Source organism: Oryctolagus cuniculus, chromosome 13 (assembly GCF_964237555.1).
Source record: "Oryctolagus cuniculus chromosome 13, mOryCun1.1, whole genome shotgun sequence".
Lineage (NCBI taxonomy): Eukaryota > Metazoa > Chordata > Mammalia > Lagomorpha > Leporidae > Oryctolagus > Oryctolagus cuniculus.
In genome coordinates, this window is record NC_091444.1 from 3,306,535 (window position 1) to 3,325,110 (window position 18,576).

The 18,576-nt window shown below is 45.0% G+C and overlaps 1 protein-coding gene across 3 annotated transcripts in view; it reads left to right on the forward strand.

The window, feature by feature from the left end:
• HMCN1 (hemicentin 1) overlaps window positions 1-18,576 on the forward strand; it is a 459,307-nt gene that overhangs the window by 414,300 nt on the left and 26,431 nt on the right. For all 3 annotated transcript variants that reach the window (XM_051820384.2, XM_070055057.1, XM_051820382.2), the window contains 8 exons: window positions 3,378-3,548; window positions 3,724-3,894; window positions 4,482-4,652; window positions 4,816-4,986; window positions 10,475-10,624; window positions 11,045-11,182; window positions 13,229-13,350; window positions 13,954-14,191. In XM_051820384.2, coding sequence (XP_051676344.2) covers window positions 3,378-3,548; window positions 3,724-3,894; window positions 4,482-4,652; window positions 4,816-4,986; window positions 10,475-10,624; window positions 11,045-11,182; window positions 13,229-13,350; window positions 13,954-14,191 — 1,332 coding nt within the window. The remainder of the gene's footprint in view (window positions 1-3,377; window positions 3,549-3,723; window positions 3,895-4,481; window positions 4,653-4,815; window positions 4,987-10,474; window positions 10,625-11,044; window positions 11,183-13,228; window positions 13,351-13,953; window positions 14,192-18,576) is intronic.

Sequence of the window (18,576 nt, forward strand, 5' to 3'; positions counted from 1 at the left end):
TTCCCCAAGCTCCTAAACCAGTTGCATTTAGTTATTATTATTTTGTAATAATGGAGCTGGACAATGAGAGCACATATTTATTGCCAGCTGAGAGTTCACTGATGCCACGTGGGTAGGCAGACATCAGCCACAAGTGGGAATATCTGTACCACAGAAGTCAGAAGACGCCAAAACACCTGGTTTCCTCCCTGACCCCAAGAGGGCTTCTTTTTTTTTTTTTTTTTTTTTTGACCGAGTGGACAGTGAGAGAGAATAACAGAGAGAAAGGTCTTCCTTTTCCGTTGGTTCACCCTCCAATGGCCACTGCGGCTGGCGCACCGCGCTGATCCAATAGCAGGAGCCAGGTGCTTCTCCTGGTCTCCCAAGGGGTGCAGGGACCAAGGACTTGGGTCATACTCCACTGCACTCCCTGGCCATGGCAGAGAACTGGCCTGGAAAAGGGGCAACCGGGATAGAATCTGGTGCCCCAACCGGGACTAGAACCTGGGGTGCCGGCGCTGCAGGCGGAGGATTAGCCTATTGAGCCGCGGCGCTGGCCTCAAGAGGGCTTCTTAAACCTTTGTCAGCTTATTCCTGCAATGTAGGCAGATACACCAAGGCAGACTTCATCACCTTGCGGGTATGTAAGCATCTTAGGGGGCAGGGAAACGGTCCTTTTTTATTTTTATTTTTTAAATATTTATTTATTTGAAAGAGTTATAGAGAGAGGTAGAGACAGAGAGGTCTTCCGTCCACTGGGTTACTCCCCACATGGCCACAACGGCCGGAGCTGTGCCGATCTGAAGCCAGGAGCCAGGAGCTTCCTCCGGGTTTCCCATGTGTGTCAGGGGCCCAAGGACTTGGGCCATCTTCTACTGCTATCCTAAGCCATAGCAGAGAGCGGGATCAGAAGAGAAGCAGCCGGGACTAGAACTGGTGCCCATAACAGATGCCGGCGCTTCAGGCCAGAGCTTTAACCCACTGCACCACAACGCCGGCCCCCGAAACTCCTTTTAGTACAAACTTACTTTCAGTAATGTTGAACTTGAAGAAAAACTACAAGAACAGTACAAAGGACTTACCTTTACCTAGATTCACCAGTTGTGTGTATTTCCTTAAAAAAGCACATTCTCTGTCATAAGCACAGTATAATGATCAAAATGTGGAAATTTGCATTGATACAATACTGTTGTCTAACCTCGTTATCCAATCCACAGTCCATATTCCAGTTTTGCCCATTGTTCCAGTAATATCCTTTATTGCTTGATTTCTCATCCCAGCATCCAATCCAGGGTCACGTGTGAGGTAGCCATTCTACCTTTCAGAATCATTGTCATTAAAAACACACGTGTTGTTACAGATCACTTAAAAATAGGCATTTGTCATGCATCGTTCTGAAAACGGTTGAGAACTTTGACGCTCATAAAAGCTCTTAGCTGACACACAGGATTTACTGTGTTCTGTGCTATTGTAAGCACTTCCATCCATAAACTCATTATTCCTCTCCCCACCCCTAGTAACGGATAAGTTCTTTTATTATCCACAGCATGGCAGATGATGGAACTGCACACAGAAGCCAAGTCACATGTCCACAGTCGCACAGCCAGGAGGAGCAGAGCAGGTCTTCAGACCTGGGGTGCCTGTTCCTAGCCCCAGACTCTCCTGCTCTTACAAAGTCACAACTGCACCCTGGAGTAGCAGCAAATTCACCTTTTCCCATACTCTTTATTTTTCTTGCATATTAATACCTCCATGGTTGTGTTTTGATGGTGGAGGTGGTGGTGGTATTTGGTTAGTTTGGGTTTGACTTTGAATCATCTCGATACTGTGATTTTTTTAATGCCTTCTCTGGTTTATATTGTCATTCTTCCTTTTTTCTTCTTATCCAGTTCATATAAAAGAAACATTTTAACTATATTTTATGTCATAAAGTTCAGTTCTGGTTGTTTTTTTTTTGCATTGATTAACAATAAAAAGCAAAGATATCTTCAAATGGAAACCCCTACTTATATAAAGTAGAAACTAATCAGATCTTGAGTGAATAAATGTTGCCCAGTTGTAGTTGTCCAAAAAAAATTGCATTTTTCATAGAACTTTGTGTTGTCTGAGGTTTGGGCTTTTGTCAAACAGTACCCCTGCAAGTAGGATGTGTTAACATAATGGGAACTGCAGACATTTTGAAACCATATAGTGATAAATGAGAACTATTCCCACTCATGATCTGAATTAATATAGAAGTCATTTTAAGTGATAGCTGCTGTATTCCTCTCAGGTTTAGTCAAATATGCTTTCCTAGCAAGTTCTCACTGGCTACAGTAGATTTGTGCAACTGTGTTCCTTGTGTCTACAGAGTGCATGGACTGATTTTTGATAAGAAAATAGAAGATCTGTTCTAAATAAGAAAATGCAAAGTTTGTTTCTGTAAAGAAAAATGCAAGATACGTTTCAAGTAACGTAGTCTAAACAAAACAGAAAGTGTGTAGGTTCATGACTTGGTTTCCAGGTTGACGCTTTGGTGTCCTGTAGGTTAAGCTGAGAGTATTTAGACCCAGACCTACTGCCTCTGCTTTAATTCCCGTCATGGTTAAATGAGGAGGCCAAACAGATACACTTGATGAGCCTCATATCTCAAGGGTTTATTGTAAAACAAAAATTGACCTGAAACTGACCTTTGCGTAGGAAAAGCATAATGTTGATTCTCAGCCCAGGCACCTGGTAGGAAACTGAGGTTGTTCCAGCCTTGTGGTAAGTGGCGTAATGTGTTCCTAACCAGAGGAAAGCCTTAATATCACTCCTTGGAAACCGCTGGTCGTTTTTTTCTGTTGTTTAGGAAGCAGGTGAAGTATGTTATTCAGAACATTATGTAATGGAGAAGTTTTTCAAAGTTTCAACTCTGCAAATTATCATGTTGTTGAAAGAACCGAGTACATGTGTAGTATGCAGCTGAATTCACTTCAGGATGGAGTCTCGCAGTCTGGGGTCCAGGTTATCACTGTGGAAGTACTGGCGTTATCCTAGCCACACGTGGGTCTGTGCACAGCTGTACTCCTGTGCTCCCGAGACCCCCCACTTTCCCGGACAACAGAGCACAGATACAGATTGTATTTACAGAGGGTAGTTTGAGTAAATTTAATTTTAATCAAATGGCCCCTTTGGATAATTTTAAGCATTTATTTTGGCATCGGGTAGGCCTTCTGAAATTCCCTAGACACAGATTCCTCTGAAAAACTAACCAGAGGAGAAAGGAAGAACATCATTTGTTATGCTTCCTTTGGTTCAATTTCAATTATTTTAGATTGTGAGCTAATTAACTCATTGCTGAGTTAATTTATTTGTATAAATTTGGTCTTCAAACAAACATGACTCTGACTTGAAACTTTGTCTCTTGGGGTGTTTAGTTCATGGAGCCTGGAGCACTTGGCAGCCTTGGGGTGCCTGCAGCATGAGTTGTGGGAAAGGCACCCAGACAAGAGCAAGGCTTTGCAGTAACCCCCCACCAGCCTTTGGTGGCTCCTACTGTGACGGAGCAGAAACACAGATGCAGATTTGCAATGAAAGACACTGTCCAGGTGAGAGAAATTAACCGACCGTACTTCAGTACCCCTTATTGAGCTGGTGTGTCACTGAACATTTGTTTCATTCTGACGGTGCCCAGGAGAGCATCCCTCAGCCGAGCACCGCCCAGATTGTAATCTGGTCACTTTTAGGTAGCAACGAAGCCCGTGTGTTTTCTCCTTAATCCAGTTGATGGCAAGTGGACGACGTGGGCCAGTTGGAGTGCCTGTACCGTGTCCTGTGGTGGAGGTGCCAGACAGAGGAGAAGGGACTGCACTGACCCTGCCCCCCAGTATGGAGGAAGCCGATGTGATGGGAGTGATGTCCAGAGTGATTTCTGCAATACCGACCCTTGTCCCAGTGAGTGTCGGAAACAGGGAGTCGGCATCACGCTCTCCCCGGGGTCTTTGCAGGTGTGACCTTCTGTAACTTGGTCCTTCAGCCTCTGGTTTAGGATGTCAACGTGTCACGTGGCTGCTGCTGGTTCCCTCTCACTCCGTCAGTGTCCCTGATTGACAGGGGCAAGGGCGTGTCCTCGTTCACTTGCTCTGTATGGGATCGACTGTGAGGGGGCGAAAGTGCCCTACACACTAACTCTGCTCAACGCTTGTTTTCTTTGTGGAGGCAAGTGGGAGGCGCCCCGCCTCAATGCAGTTACCAGGCGAGATTCTAGACCCTGTCCCTGCACGTGCCAGCATTGGCTCGTCACGGGCAGAGGCGCTGTTTCACTGTCCCCGGGCTCAGTAAGTGCATGTGAAGTGGACTCACAGTCACTGGGATGTACTCCCATCTTCTAGTCAGACAGCTACAGACCCAGTGCCGGGGAAGCTGCCGGTTTACAGATTTGTATGTTTCTGTTCATTCCCGAGGAGAGGTTTTCCCGGACTTTTTGGATGAGTGTCACTGTTCAGAGCTGTGTTTTGATGGTGGGTGATTCTGTGTTGTAGCCCACGGTAACTGGAGCCCTTGGAGTGGCTGGGGAGCGTGCAGCCGAACGTGCAACGGAGGGCAGATGCGGCGGTACCGCACGTGTGACAGCCCGCGTCCTTCCCACGGGGGACGAGCTTGTGGGGGCCCGGACTCCCAGGTGCAGAGGTGCAGTGCTGACGTGTGTCCTGGTGAGTTCTGCGTTCTGACACGGAAGGCCCGGAGCGTGTCACGTAGTGCTTACTGCAGCAGCCCCACTGGCTCAGGCCTTGCAGCGAAAGCCGTGTCGGCACGTGGGTGGTGATTCTAAAGCCAGTTCTCTGTGTTGACCATTCCTTCCGTTCTGGTTCACAGTGGACGGAAGCTGGGGAAACTGGCACAGCTGGAGCCCGTGTTCTGCCTCTTGCGGAGGAGGCGAGAAGACTCGCAGGCGCCTCTGCGACAGTCCAACACCAAACAAAGGTGGCCGTCCCTGCGCCGGGGACACCACTCAGGTGTCCCGATGCAATGTGCAGGCGTGTCCAGGTAAGCACCTGACTTGCGCTTGGCAGGACCACTGCACGGCGTACAGAGCCTTTCTGGAAATAGGGCACCGGTGCCACTCGAGCTCAGGGATGGCACCACAGCACACACTCTGGGAGGAGAAAGAGGGAAGAGGTGGCCTGTAGACCACCACGTGCATCTGGGTTTCAGCCTCTGCTGTCTCCTCGCAGGCTTCCTTGTAGAAGGGGCAGTTGTGGCTGGGCCCACAAGGGGAAGATCCTGAGACTGCCGGCTAACGGGGGGGTAGGCCAGCAGCTCAGTGTCCCTGGAGGCTATTCATTCCCACATGGGAACGTGGAGAACCTGGTCAGGAAAGAATAGAGGGAGGCCAAGTGTGCTGGAGTGAAGAAGCTCAGAATTCTAGCACTGCCGGCCCTCAGAGTTTCCTGGGGGTCAGCGGTACTGAAGGCCTGCTCTCAGGACGGACTTCTGCGTCTCCTGTTGCTGACGTGTCAAGATACTGTTGGACTTGCCCAAACTTGCAGGTAGCTTTAGAAGTAAAATATCCCTGAACATCAAGCAGGCCTGTGTGACAGAGTGGAGATTCATGTGGGAAGATCTGTAGGGCTCAGAAAAGCGGAGAGGGCAGGTGCCTGCCAGCCAATCGCTCAACAGATCCGCGGGCTGCCGAGGACTCCGCGTCTCCCGCCCGCGGCACAGGCCCGGTTCTGGTGTCGGGTCCATTAGGGCCTTTGGTGCTAACAGGAAGTCCAGACAGGAGGACAGTTTGGGTTCCAGAGTCTGGCAGAGGGCATCAGGGGGTCCTGGCCTTGTGGCCAGAAGTAGGAGACATCTGTTAGGCACCGGTACTCAAATTCCTCCATGAGACTGAAGAGCCAGGTTCCCGATGGTCAGCAGTGACCCAGAGACTTCGATAAAGTAGCCACCCTCCCTCCTCTCGTGCCCCCTGCTTAGGCCTGGGAAAAAGAAGCACAGCTTGCCCCCAGGTCCAGGATCTCACTGCGTGCTCCCCATCACCTCTTGGCTTCTCAGATGTAGCATCTCACCGGCCGCCCGCAGAAGGAGCCCCACCACTGTTGCCTCTGCCCCGAGTCCGTCTGCTCCTCCAGGTTCTCTTAGGACCTAAACTTTCTTTAGATGTCCACTCTTTCCACTTCCTTCTGAGATCTCAGTGTGCAGGAAATACCCGGTACGTGAGGACATTCCACCCTCACCCTGTGTGGGATCCCGGTTCGGATCTCGCCCCTGTCCAGACATAAGCGTGCTGAAGGCAGTACTCAGATGCCGTCCCCTGATTGTTTTCCTCTCAGTGCTAGAACGAGTGTAGCCCAGAACATGAAGGCTGGATCGGTGTGGAGAAAATGTTTTCTCTCGCTGATGCAGTCATGCGAATTACAGTGGGGGAATTCTACTTTACTGATTTTGCTCAGGTTGAATACAACTGTATTTCTCTCTGGTGTATGGTACATGATGACATATAATAACAACTGATTGAATAAAACAAATTGAATTACATGACATCAGATAATGAATATTTATTAATTTCAATATCAGCTTCTCCCCAATGTTTCCATCTCTTGCCAAAGCATATACATTATTTTTTTAAGAAACACTCATTGACTACCCATTCTGTGCTAGTAACCAATAATTTTGTTGAACAATGCACAGAAGGCCTAAAATTACTGCAAAGATCATTTTTTAAATGTATAATTGTCTTACAGCCAGATTATATTGGTCTGAATCTTAGTGTACTATCAAAATATGATATCCTGGGGCCAGCGCTGTGGCACACCAGGTTAATCCTCTGCCTGCGGTGTTGGCATTCCATATGGGCACCAGTTCTAGTCCCAGCTGCTCCTCTTCCAGTCCAGCTCTCTGCTGTGGCCTGGGATAGCAGTGGAGGATGGCCCAAGTCCTTGGGCGCCTGCACCCACGTGGGAGACCAGGAGAAGCACCTGGCTCTTGGCTACGGATCGGCGCGGTGCCAGCCATTGCGGGTATTTGGAGAGTGAACCAACAGAAGGAAGATCTTTCTCTCTGTCTCCCTCTCTCTCACTGTCTGTAACTCTACCTGTCAAATAAATAAATAAAAATCTTTAGAAAAAAATGATATCCTGCTTTAATTTTTCTCAAGTCAAGCATTTTCCAATCTAATAAGGAAAACCTTATAAGCTCTCAGTCTGAAACCCAAGCCCGAGCAGCTGTTCCTTGGGACTGTTGTGTTGTGAGAGCTCGCCTGCCCCTCTGCGTGCTGAAGGAAGCAGCAGATGGAAGAACCTGGGCCTCGTGGTTAACTCTGGCCACCAGGCTCCATGGCCCTCTTGACCTATTCTGCTGCCCTACTGAAATGGCAGAACCTTTGGCCAACCCTTCCCCCCGCTTCTTTCCCTCACCCAGCCCCTGGGGGTCAGCTTTTCTGCACTCGCCAATATGTATTGTGTTCTTGAAAACTGCTGAGGGGTCAGTGATGTGGCATAGCAGGCAAAGCCACCACCTGCAACACCAGCATCCCAGATTGGCACCAGTTCAAGTCCCTGGCTGCTGCTCTTCAGTTCAGCTCCCTACTAATGGCCGGGAAAAGCAGTGGAAGATGACCCAAGTGTTTGGACCCCTGCCACCCACTAGGAGACCTGGATGAATCTTCTGGCTTCTGAATTTGGCCTAGCGCAGCCCTGGTGGCCATCAGGGGAGTGAGCCAGTAGATAGCAAAACTTTGTCTCTCTCTCTGTCTCTCGCCCTCTCTCCATAACTCTGACCTTCAAATAAATAAAAATTTATCTTTAAAAAAAGAAATTTGCTAGCAGACTAGCTTTTAAATGTTCTCACTACAAAAAAAAAAAAAAAGTACATAGCCATCAGGGAAATGCAAATCAAATAACCCCAGTTAGAATAGCTTTCATACAGAAATCAACAAACAACAAATGCTGGTGAGGATGTGGGGGGAAAGGTGCCCTAACCCACTGTTGGTAATGTAAACTAGTAAACCACTATGGAAAACAGTTTGGAGATACCTCAGAAGTGTGAATATAGACCTACCACATGACCCAGCCATCCCACTCTTGGGAATTTACCCAAGGGAAGTGAAATCAGCAAATGAAAGAGTTATCTGCACACCCATGTTTACTTCAGCTCAATTCACAATAGCGAAGACATGGAATCAACCTAAATGCCCATCAACTGAAGACTGGGTAAAGAAATTATGAGAGGTATACTCTATGGAATACTACAAAGTGGTAAAAAAAAAACATGCAGTCCGGTCATTTGCAACAAATGGAGGGATCTGGAAAACATCATACTTAGTTAAATAAGCCAGTCCCAAAGGGACAAATACCACATGTTGTCACTGTTCTGTGATAACAGGACACCTACAAGGAAACCTGTAGAAGTGAAATTGACACTTTGAGAAGCAGTAACTTGAACAACACTTGCCTTCACTGTCGAGGAACAGTTTTTGTTGTTTTCCTACTTAATACCATTGGTTGAACTCTTTACCTAGCATACAATTAATCATATGTATGTAAAGTCAATTGATAATAGATCCCAGTAAAAAATAAGAGTGGGAATAAGAGAAGGAGGAGAAAGTTTGTAACTGTAAAGCTATATAGTTCTGCATACATTCCTTTGGACTTACTTCTAAGGGTACAGCTAAAAACTTGCCATGGGACTCCAAATCCCATTAAGCTGGGTGGTAATAATGCCATCTTAAGTGTTAAGTGATCATATTAAATTGATCATATCGATATAATTAAGTGTTAAAATGATCATATAAATAAGATCAAGTGTCTGGTAATAACAGTAGATACAGTTAAAAGGAGAGAATGTTCCAACCTAGGAAGCAGTTCACACAGCAGACTCATAGAATGACATTTGCTCTAAATAGCACTCTGACCTCAGAATCAGCCCTTAAGGCAGCCCAATCTGGCTAAAAAGCCCATGAGAGCATTTCAAACATGGAAAGCCAAGACACTGTGGCAAAAAAAAAAAAAAAAAAAAAAAAAAAAAAAGTCCTACATGAAGGATCTCTATGAGTGAGATCCCAGTGGAAAGAAAGGGGCCATCAAGAAGGATGTACTTTTCTCTGAAGGGATGAGAGAACTTCCTCTTTGCTTATGGCCTTGTCTAAATACTGATGGAGACTGTGGACTCAAATGGCTTCCATTGCCTTGACAGCTCATGTCAAGAACCTCGGGTGATCACTGACATCATCTACAAGAGTGTTAAGTGTTTTTATTTTTTGAAGATTTATTTTATTTATTTGAAAGACAGAGTTACAGAGACGGGTAGAGATGGAAAGAGAGGTCTTCCATCCACTGGTTCACTCCCCAGATGGCCACAACAGCTGGAGCTGTGCCAGTCCAAAGCCAGAGCTTCCTCTGGGTCTCCCATGTGGGTTCAGGGCCCAAGGACTTGGGCCATCTACTACCGCTTTCCCAGGCCATAGCAGAGAGCTGTTTCAGAAGAGGTCAGCCGGATTAGCCAGGACTAGAACTGGTGCCCATATGGGATGCTGGCACTGCAGGCCAGAGCTTTAACCCACTGCACCACAGTGCTGGCCCCAAGAGTGTTAATTGTTAAATTAACAACAAGAATCACTGCACTTCCTCCCCATGCAGGACCTCTGTCCTCAATGATTTGTACTAGGAGAATTAACTGTAAAACTTGTTCTTAAACAATTTTTTATATTTCTTGTATGTAAACTGTTGTCATCTTTACTTAGTATAGATTTGGTCTTCTGTGTATAAAGTTAATCAAAAACGAATCTTAATGGAGAATGGAACTGGGAATGGGAGAGGGAGGAGGAGAGTGAGAGGGCGGGTATGGTGGGAAGAATCACTATATCCTTAAAGTTGTATTTAGAAAGTTTGTACTCATTAAATAAAGAGTTTCTTAAAGAAAAAAAAAAGTACATGAGGTAATTAATGTTGATTCACAGTATATATCTAATTCAGAACAACATGTTATACATAGGTTATATAGTTATATGCAACTTTCTGTCAATTAAAATAAAAAAGAAGAACATTGGTTTGGATTCAAGCCAAAGGCTTTTCAGATCCTTATTCCACCTTCTAACTGTGTGATGGTGGCAAAGTCGCTGGGTTTCCCGGAACTGTGTTTTCCTAATCTACCGCCTCTGGCTACGTAAAGTCCCTTCTAGGACGGGTGATAGAGTCGGAAGAGTTTGGACTTGCTCAGTGTTTGCTGTTGGGGGGACGTGCTCAGTGAGCTCCATTGTATCATGTCCTTGCCGTCAGCAGACACTTTATTTTGGTCTTGGGACTGGATACTGAGTGTGTTCTTTGGCTAATGAAATAGTAGAATGTTGTGTATCGATTGGAAAGATTCTAAATTTATGAGGGTGATGGGTGTTCTATGAAAGTAGAATGTTTTAAAAGCTTGTTTATTTCACTTTTAAATTCAGATGGATCTGCCCTTTTTGATGTTTGAGAAGAGATTTGCAGCAACTCTAAAACCATGTAATATTGATGGAATTGCTTCCTTGCCCTAATAGGTGGGCCCCCACGAGCCAGAGGAAGTGTCATTGGGAGTATTAATGATGTTGAATTTGGAATTGCTTTCCTTAATGCCACAGTAACAGATAGCCCTCACTCCAATACTAAAGTCATACATGCCAAAATCACCAATGTGCCTCGCAGTCTGGGTAAGTCTGCTTACAAAAGTTGCTCATGCAGCCTCTTTTTTTAAAAATGTATTTTTCTACCATGTATATATGCCACATTTTCTTTAGTTATCAGTTGGTGGATATCTAGGTTAATACACACGAAGTGAATATGGCAAAATGCTAAAAATTTTTAAATCTTGAAATTAAAAACAAGAACAGTAAAAAATGTTATCTTTTATCCTATTTCCATTTACGTAAAGTTCCTAGAGGATGCTACTCCTGAATCATCAGTGTAGTAGTCCTTGGCTCTTCCTGATGATAAGCACATAGGACCTGTGAGCACTAGTGTGTATTTTGTGCTGCACAGCATTGCTTAGGACTCATGTTGTGAATAAAGTACCATGAAGACAAGAACAATAAGCTGTGTTTTCCTTTGTCATATTACTGGTTTTTTTCTAGGTCCAGCAATGAGAAAGATAGCTTCTATTCTAAATCCCATTTATTGGACAACAGCAAAGGAAATAGGAGAAGCCATCAACGGCTTTACCCTTACCAACGCAGTCTTCAAAAGAGAAACTCAAGTGGAATTTGCAACTGGTTAGTGTCAGCTGAACGGCATATCTTGCTACTATTTTTTATAAAAAAGAAAAGGAAGATTGTTAACAAAGCTTGGAAGTTAAGATAAACATGTTATTTGTTCCCATATAGTTTTTGACATGGTCTTATCTCAAACAATATAAAAGGAGTTTCTTGTTATCTGCAAACATAACTGCCATGAATGAGGACTATAGAAGGCCATGTGCTCTCAGAGGGTCTTTCCTTGGCCTACTGGCTGTACTTGCTGTAGCCCTTTTACTGTTTAAGATTTTTTTTTTAATTTTATTTCGAAAACTTTAACAGACAAATATCTATGGGGTACTTGTGATGTTTCATCACATTGCCGGTGTTGCGGCTCACTAGGCTAATCCTCCACCTGCGGTGCTGGCACCCAGGGTTCTAGTCCCAGTCGGGGTGCCAGATTCTGTCCCGGTTGCCCCTCTTCCAGTCCAGCTCTCTGCTGTGGCCTGGGAGTGCAGTGGAGGATGACCCAAGTCCTTAGGCCCTGCACTCACATGGGAGACCAGGAGAAGCACCTGGCTCCTGGCTTCGGATCAGTGCAGTGTGCCGGCCTCAGCAGCCATTGGGGGTTGAACCAACGGCAAAGGAAGACCTTCCTCTCTGTCTCTCTCTCTCACTGTGCACTCTGCCTGTCCAAAAAAAAAAAAAAAAAAAAAAAGACGTTTCATCACATGTACACATTATATAATGTCCAATCAGGGTAAATATACTTATCTCTCAGCACTTACCACTTTTTATAGTGAACACATCAAGTCTCATCTTCTGGTTTACATAGAGAAAGTACGTGAACGTCTGTAGTCACCTGTGTGCATAGACCTCCAGAGCTTCTTACTCCTGTCTAGCTATAACCTAGCACCTGTCAGTCAACTTTTCCCAATCCATCCATCTCCACATTGCTCCCCAGCCTCTGGTCACCACCGTTACATGTTTCACTTCTGTGGGGTCCTGTAGTTTTTAGATTTGTCTGAGTGAGATCCTGTGTTATCTGTCTTTGTGCTTGGCCTGTTTCACTAACAGAATGGTCTCCAGTTCCATCCATGTTGTGGCAGATGACAAGATTTCATCCTGTTTACAGCTAGGTAGTATTCCACAGTGTGTATACACCACAATTTCTTAGTCCATTCATCAGTTGATGAAAACTGTGTTGTTTCTGGCTCCTGGCTATTGTGTGTAGTGCGTCAGTACACCTGGAAGTGTAGATGGCTCTTCAACAGATGGATTGCATTCCCCTTGGATGTTTTCTCACCGGGAGTGGGCTGCTGGGGCCCACGGTGGTTCTAACCGGGAGTGGCGCTGCTGGGTCCTACAGTGGTTCTAACCAGGAGTGGGGCTGCCGGGTCCCACGGTGGTTCTAACCGGGAGTGGCGCTGCTGGGTCCTACAGTGGTTCTAACCCGGAGTGGCGCTGCTGGGTCCTACAGTGGTTCTAACCGGGATTGGGCTGCTGGATCATACTGTAGTTCTCTTCTTAGTTTTTTAAGGAACCTTCATGCTGTTTTCCACCATGACTCTACAAATGTACATTCTCACCACCAACGGTGTGCAAGGGTTCCCTTTTCTCCACATCCTCACCACTTGCTATCTTTTGTCTTTTTTGACCAAAAAAAAAAAAAAAGACAAAAAATGAGGCGATTTGCATTTGTTGATGATTAGTGCCTTTCGCAATTTCTGAAGCATCAGAAAGAACAAAGCCTTGCCCCAGAATCAAGGCTCCTCCCCATCGACCTGATGCAAGCTGTCCCTTCTCACAGGCAATCCTGTTCTCTCTCCAGAACCTGGGGCGGGGGGATAAAGTATGGAATCCTTCACATAGTCATATGCTATGTTTGTGCCTCACAAAAAGAAACTTTAGAAGGAACAATTCAGTAAGCCTAACTCTTCAACTCAGGCAAAATGCTAATTTAATTCTCTTGTCTATTTGTATGCGATTATGAGCTGCAGCAGCAGTGGAACTGCAAGGGAAATCTGCCCTGTGCTTACAGAAACCGCATTTTTCCTGTTCAAATGAATGCGTTGTAATCCCCAGGAGAAATCTTGCGAATGACTCACGTTGCCCGGGGCTTGGATCCCGACGGTGCTTTGCTGGTGGACATTGTTGTGAGTGGTTACGTTCTGCAGCTTCCGTCGCCTGTGGACATCAACATTAAGGTAGAAGCCAGGATACCCTCCTTCATGTTTGTTAGAGTAATGGTAAGAGTGTAAGTCAAAAATCCTTGGAAACTGCACGGAGAACCTGTGCATTTTCCCGTATTCGTGTTGGAGAATAAATCTCGGCTACAAACGATTTTCTGGACTTTGTTGCAAATATTCAGGACCAGGTCTCAGCAGCCTTACTACTGAGCCCGTCAAGACCAGGACCTCTGCTGTGATTAAAACCATTTGTTTAATTTTCTTCAAAAAGAGTAGTAATTCCTGCACAGTGTTTTTTGAATGCCATCCACAGGAGTGCTTCAGGAAACAATGATAACAGTCATCCTTCCACGTATTTCTTTATTCTTGACCGCCAGCTTTGAGTCGTTTCTTAAACTATGATTTATGAAAGTAGAATTCTGAAGCTAATGTGGTCACAGGGCAAAGGTGCAGAGGTCAAGTTAATTCCTGAACATCACTGTACAATTAAATTTTATGTAGAACTGTATGTTTTTATCTCCTAAGGCCTTTTTTCTCATTCTGCATCTCCTAGTGCACTTAGGAGGGGAAAAAAGCTAGCATGAGCCATGTTGATCTTCAAATGCACGCTGTCCTTCCTAGGATTACATGGAGGACTACATTCAGACAGGCCCCGGGCAGCTGTACGCCCACTCCACCCGGCTGTTCTCCATCGACGGCGTCAGTGTTCCGTACACCTGGAACCACACGGTCTTCTACGACCAGGCACAGGGAAGAATGCCTTTCTTGGTAGAAACGCTCCATGCATCCTCTGTGGAATCTGACTACAACCAGTTGGAAGAGACACTAGGTTTTAAAATCCACGCTTCAATTTCCAAAGGTAATGTGATTGAAACAAAGTTCATAGCTTTGTGCCAGCTACTCCTTTCCAAAGGGTAAAAAGAATTGCATTGATGACTTTCAGAATAAGGATATTAAGGCCTAGGCCTGACAGGACAGTAGCAGGGTTTTCTTGTGTGGTGTTTGTTTTGTTAAAGGTAAATCCTGTGCTAGGCTGGAGTCCTGGTAACATGTTGGTCTTCTGATGTGCTTCATTAACTGGTAGTAGAGATGGTACTGCTCTATTATATATACGTGAAAGGATAAAATAATCCATCAGAATGACGTTTCTTTGGATTATAAAGTCCATTTGTTGTTCTGGATCTAATATTTTCAAGGAATTTTTGAATTCCATAAGCATAATGTAAAGGTGTGTCTTACCCTAAACTGGTTAAAAAATCATATTTTCAAAGAAGCTTTTGAAGCTGTACAGCAATAGTCAGGATTCCAACTGTCATTTCTTGTTTCTGAAAATTGACATCTTCAAGGCACTTTGTATTTCCCAGACGTGGTTCTGTGGCCTTGATCCACTCAGCCCCCGCGTGTGCGTCCCCTGACACTGCCTTTCCAGGCCTAGGAGCCACCAGGGGGGTTGGCACTGCATGTGCCACGCGCTTCAGTGTTGAGAGACACCGCATGTGGTTACGCTGTTGGCACAGCGTTGGCATGACTGTATGACTCTGGCTCTGAACAGCAGGCTTCCGTGAGTACGTTCAAATGGGGTCACGTGGGCCTGTGTATGCTTTGCCTGGTGCTGGCTTTGCTACAGTAGACTAAAGTGGATAGTAAACAGCACCATTTCGGCTCTTATGCTTCGCAAGTAAATTAAAAACTCATTTTCAGTGTTTACTCTTGCTTTCATCAGTCGAGCGTGTGACATTTTCTTCGGCATCTGCAGAACTGTATCATTAATCTCAGACCGTGGTGATGTGGGAGAACGAGTGCCTGTCTTCTTCCCTTCATCACAGACGTGTGAAGCCTCGTACCCGTGGGGCCCACGGCTCCACACCGTCGCGCTGCCGCCTCATCTTACCGTTGTCATGTGTGCTTACATATGATTATACCGTTGTCATGTGTGCTTACATATGATTATACCGTTGTCATGTGTGTTCACACCACCTGGACAAAGGAGAGAGCTACTCAGCTGTGCCTCCTTTCCCAGTCTCACTTGTTTCTCTTTTCCGTACTCCAGCTCATTGAAGAAAGCTAACGTGGCACCAGGCGTTGTTATAAATGCATTGATACCCCTTAGGACTAGAGGGTGGAAGGTTATTTGGGGGAAGTCACATGTGCTTCCGGCCCAGCCGTGTGCATGCTTGGAGGTCTCAGGGCGTCTCTGAGCGGGGTGGTGGGGGGACACGGGGAAACACACCACAGCCCCTCGAAGGCCCCTTCCTGTCCTCGCGTACTAGAATCCTGTGAATTACATCCAGTACAAGGCGCGTGCCATTTGTCGTTGACACTGTTTCTGGGACTTTTAAAAATTGTGTACCTGCCACCTTTTTTTGAGTGAACACCAGGGGGCAAGCTTGTATTCTTAGCAGCTTGGGTCTAAGCTGGAGCTATGCACTGTGCAACTAAAGTCACCTGGACAACTTGAGGAAAGTTCAGATTTTGGGCACAAAGATTTTGGATTTGCAACTCTTGAGCTATTTCAAACACAGATCCTAAATGATTCTAATGGATCTGGTCTGTCCGCTAGCATTTGGAAAACCGCTGGTCAGGATAACTAACAAATATAATTAATCTCACCAAAAATATTTTTATGTCACTAAATGAATTTTAAAAATATAAATATAAAAAATATTTTACAAATTAATCAGAAGAAAATAACTATAAAAAAGTAAATTTATGTAAATGTTTTAAAATTTCATGGAAGAAAACAAAATGAGATGATTAAGTACCAAGAAAAAGCATTAGATATTGACAACTATGATTAACCTATATATATATAGGTTAATATATAGGTTAATTTTTAAGAACCTTATATATATAAGAAAGAGGCAAATACTCCCTATTGAAAAATACATAAAGACTGTGGACAGGAGACTCGTGGAAGAATAAATAGAGGTGACAATTAGATGTGAAGGAAGTGTTTGCCCTCATTAATAAGCAAAGAAGCGCCAATTGAAGCACCCAGGCATTCTAACTGTCCTGTCAGAGCTTAGCAAGTGTGTTACCACCCTGCATTGCCTTGTGCCCTGCTGGTAGAAGTCCCAAGGGCCCCGAGTCAGGAAGATGGGGTGTGCCAGTAGCCTCCCACTGCTGGGTCTTTGCAGCTACCTCATTCTAGGAGTCTGTACAAAGAAAATCACAGAAATAGACAAAGATAGGTGTTCAGGAGGTTTCATCCATTGTTATTTACAATAGAAAATAATGATAGTCCTGGAAGTGGGAAATAAATATGAGTACCTCAAAAAGTTCATGGAAAATGAAATTTGAAGATAAGTCTGTTTTAGTGCAAAAATTTTTGATATTAATTATAAAGGGTCTTAAGAAACTTAACAGAAAATGCATATTGTGAAAAAAACTGCATGGCTGGCGCCGGGGCTCACTTGGCTAATCCTCCACCTGCAACGCCAGCACCCCGGGTTCTAGTCCCCTTTGGGGCGCCGAATTCTGTCCCGGTTGTTCCTCTTCCAGTCCAGCTCTCTGCTGTGCCACGAGAGAGCAGTGGAGGATGGCCCAAGTGCTTGGGCCCGGCACCCCATGGGAGACCAGGAGGAAGCACCTGGCTCCTGGCTTCGGATCGGCACAGCGCGGTGGCCATTTGGGGGTTGAATCAACAGAAGGAAGACCTTTCTCTCTGTCTCTCTCACTGTCTATAACTCTCTGTCTCTCTGTCTCTCTCTCTCTTTCACTGTCTAACTCTGCCTGTAAAAAAAAAACCTATGCATGGATTTCAGAACTTTTTGCACCACTTAATTCCATTTCCACAATCTTTTGAAGTATTCTTGTATGTAAATTACAGCAGAACTGCACGATCAGCTTACGCTCTCGCTGAGACAGCATTTTAGAGAGATATGACTCACTTCACAAACATTTGCTGAGTGAGTGCCACGTGGAAGACGTGTTCTAAGTGTTGACGTAATTGTGAGCACGTGACGGGAGAAGAGCGTGTTCACAACATCATTAAAGAAGAAAAGCCGGTGCAGTGCGCCGCAGCCTGGGGTGCCCACACCTCAGTCTCTGGTGCTTAAACAGATCCCCGGTCTCTTCCTTGTACTTCTTAAAAGAATGGACTGACAGAGCTGTATTTTTAATAAATTCCCCCAAATTTTATGATTAGCAAAACTTGGCACTCATTAGTCTGTTTATCCCAACTTAATATTTAAATACATATTCATAAAAGTGACTTGGTGGCAAAACATCAAAACGTCAGAAATAATTTAGCCAAGTGACAAAAGTACGGAAGCTTGTGTATTTTTCAGTTTCTATTAACTATGTCGTTACAAAAAATATTTAATATTACTCCTACCTTGAAATGAAAATCATAACAATCAGAATCACATCAGAATCACCTTGTATCTAGAGTAAATGAAAAGAAATAATAAAATATTACATATTTTAATATAAAAATCTTTGGACAGAGATAAGTAGTTATATGCCTGAGTCTATAGGTAGAATCCTAGTGTGCTCTTTTCTTTTGGAAACATTAAGTAATTCGTAGTAAAGATGCTGAACAAAACAAAAGATAAGTAGCTGTCAATTTATATGGTGGTGGCATTCTAGAGAATCCGTTTTATATTTAGATCGTGTGAAAAATGCTTACTATCTGGCAGACGGGCCCAACGCTTAGTTTTCCACTTCAGTGAAAATCTTGCAGGCAGGAGGCAAATCTTCGTTGTGCAAGACTCTCCCACGGACCACGGTCTCGTCACACTTCCCCCAGGGCCTGCCCCTCCCACCCAATTTTGGTGGGCCTCCTTATCAAAATGACAACCAAAGTGTGTCCACGATAACCTCCCAGATGCCACCCAGTGGGTGCTTTCTCTCCTGTTTAGAGCCAAAAATCTGAACCTACTATCAGATGACAAGTTACTGTGTTTGTGAGACTTCCCCCACAACCGTGTCTTCAGCACAGTTCCCACCCAGCGAGGTGTCGGAAGGGCTGTGTGAATCAGTGAACACATGAAGCAGAATCACGGTCACCACCAGCGTTCTGTGGAGTGCAGCAGGTCAAAGCCAAATGGACAAGCATCTAAATCTTGCCCCAGCGTTTCTCATCAGCTTTTTGACCACAGACAACTTACATAATCTGTCTCAAGTTCCTCGTTTTATTAAAAATTGGATGCCATGACAGTAGGGGAGTGGTGAGGTCTCAGTGAAATGAAGCATGCGGTGCTCACAGCACCCCAGCGATGCACAGTACTCGCATGGCACTGT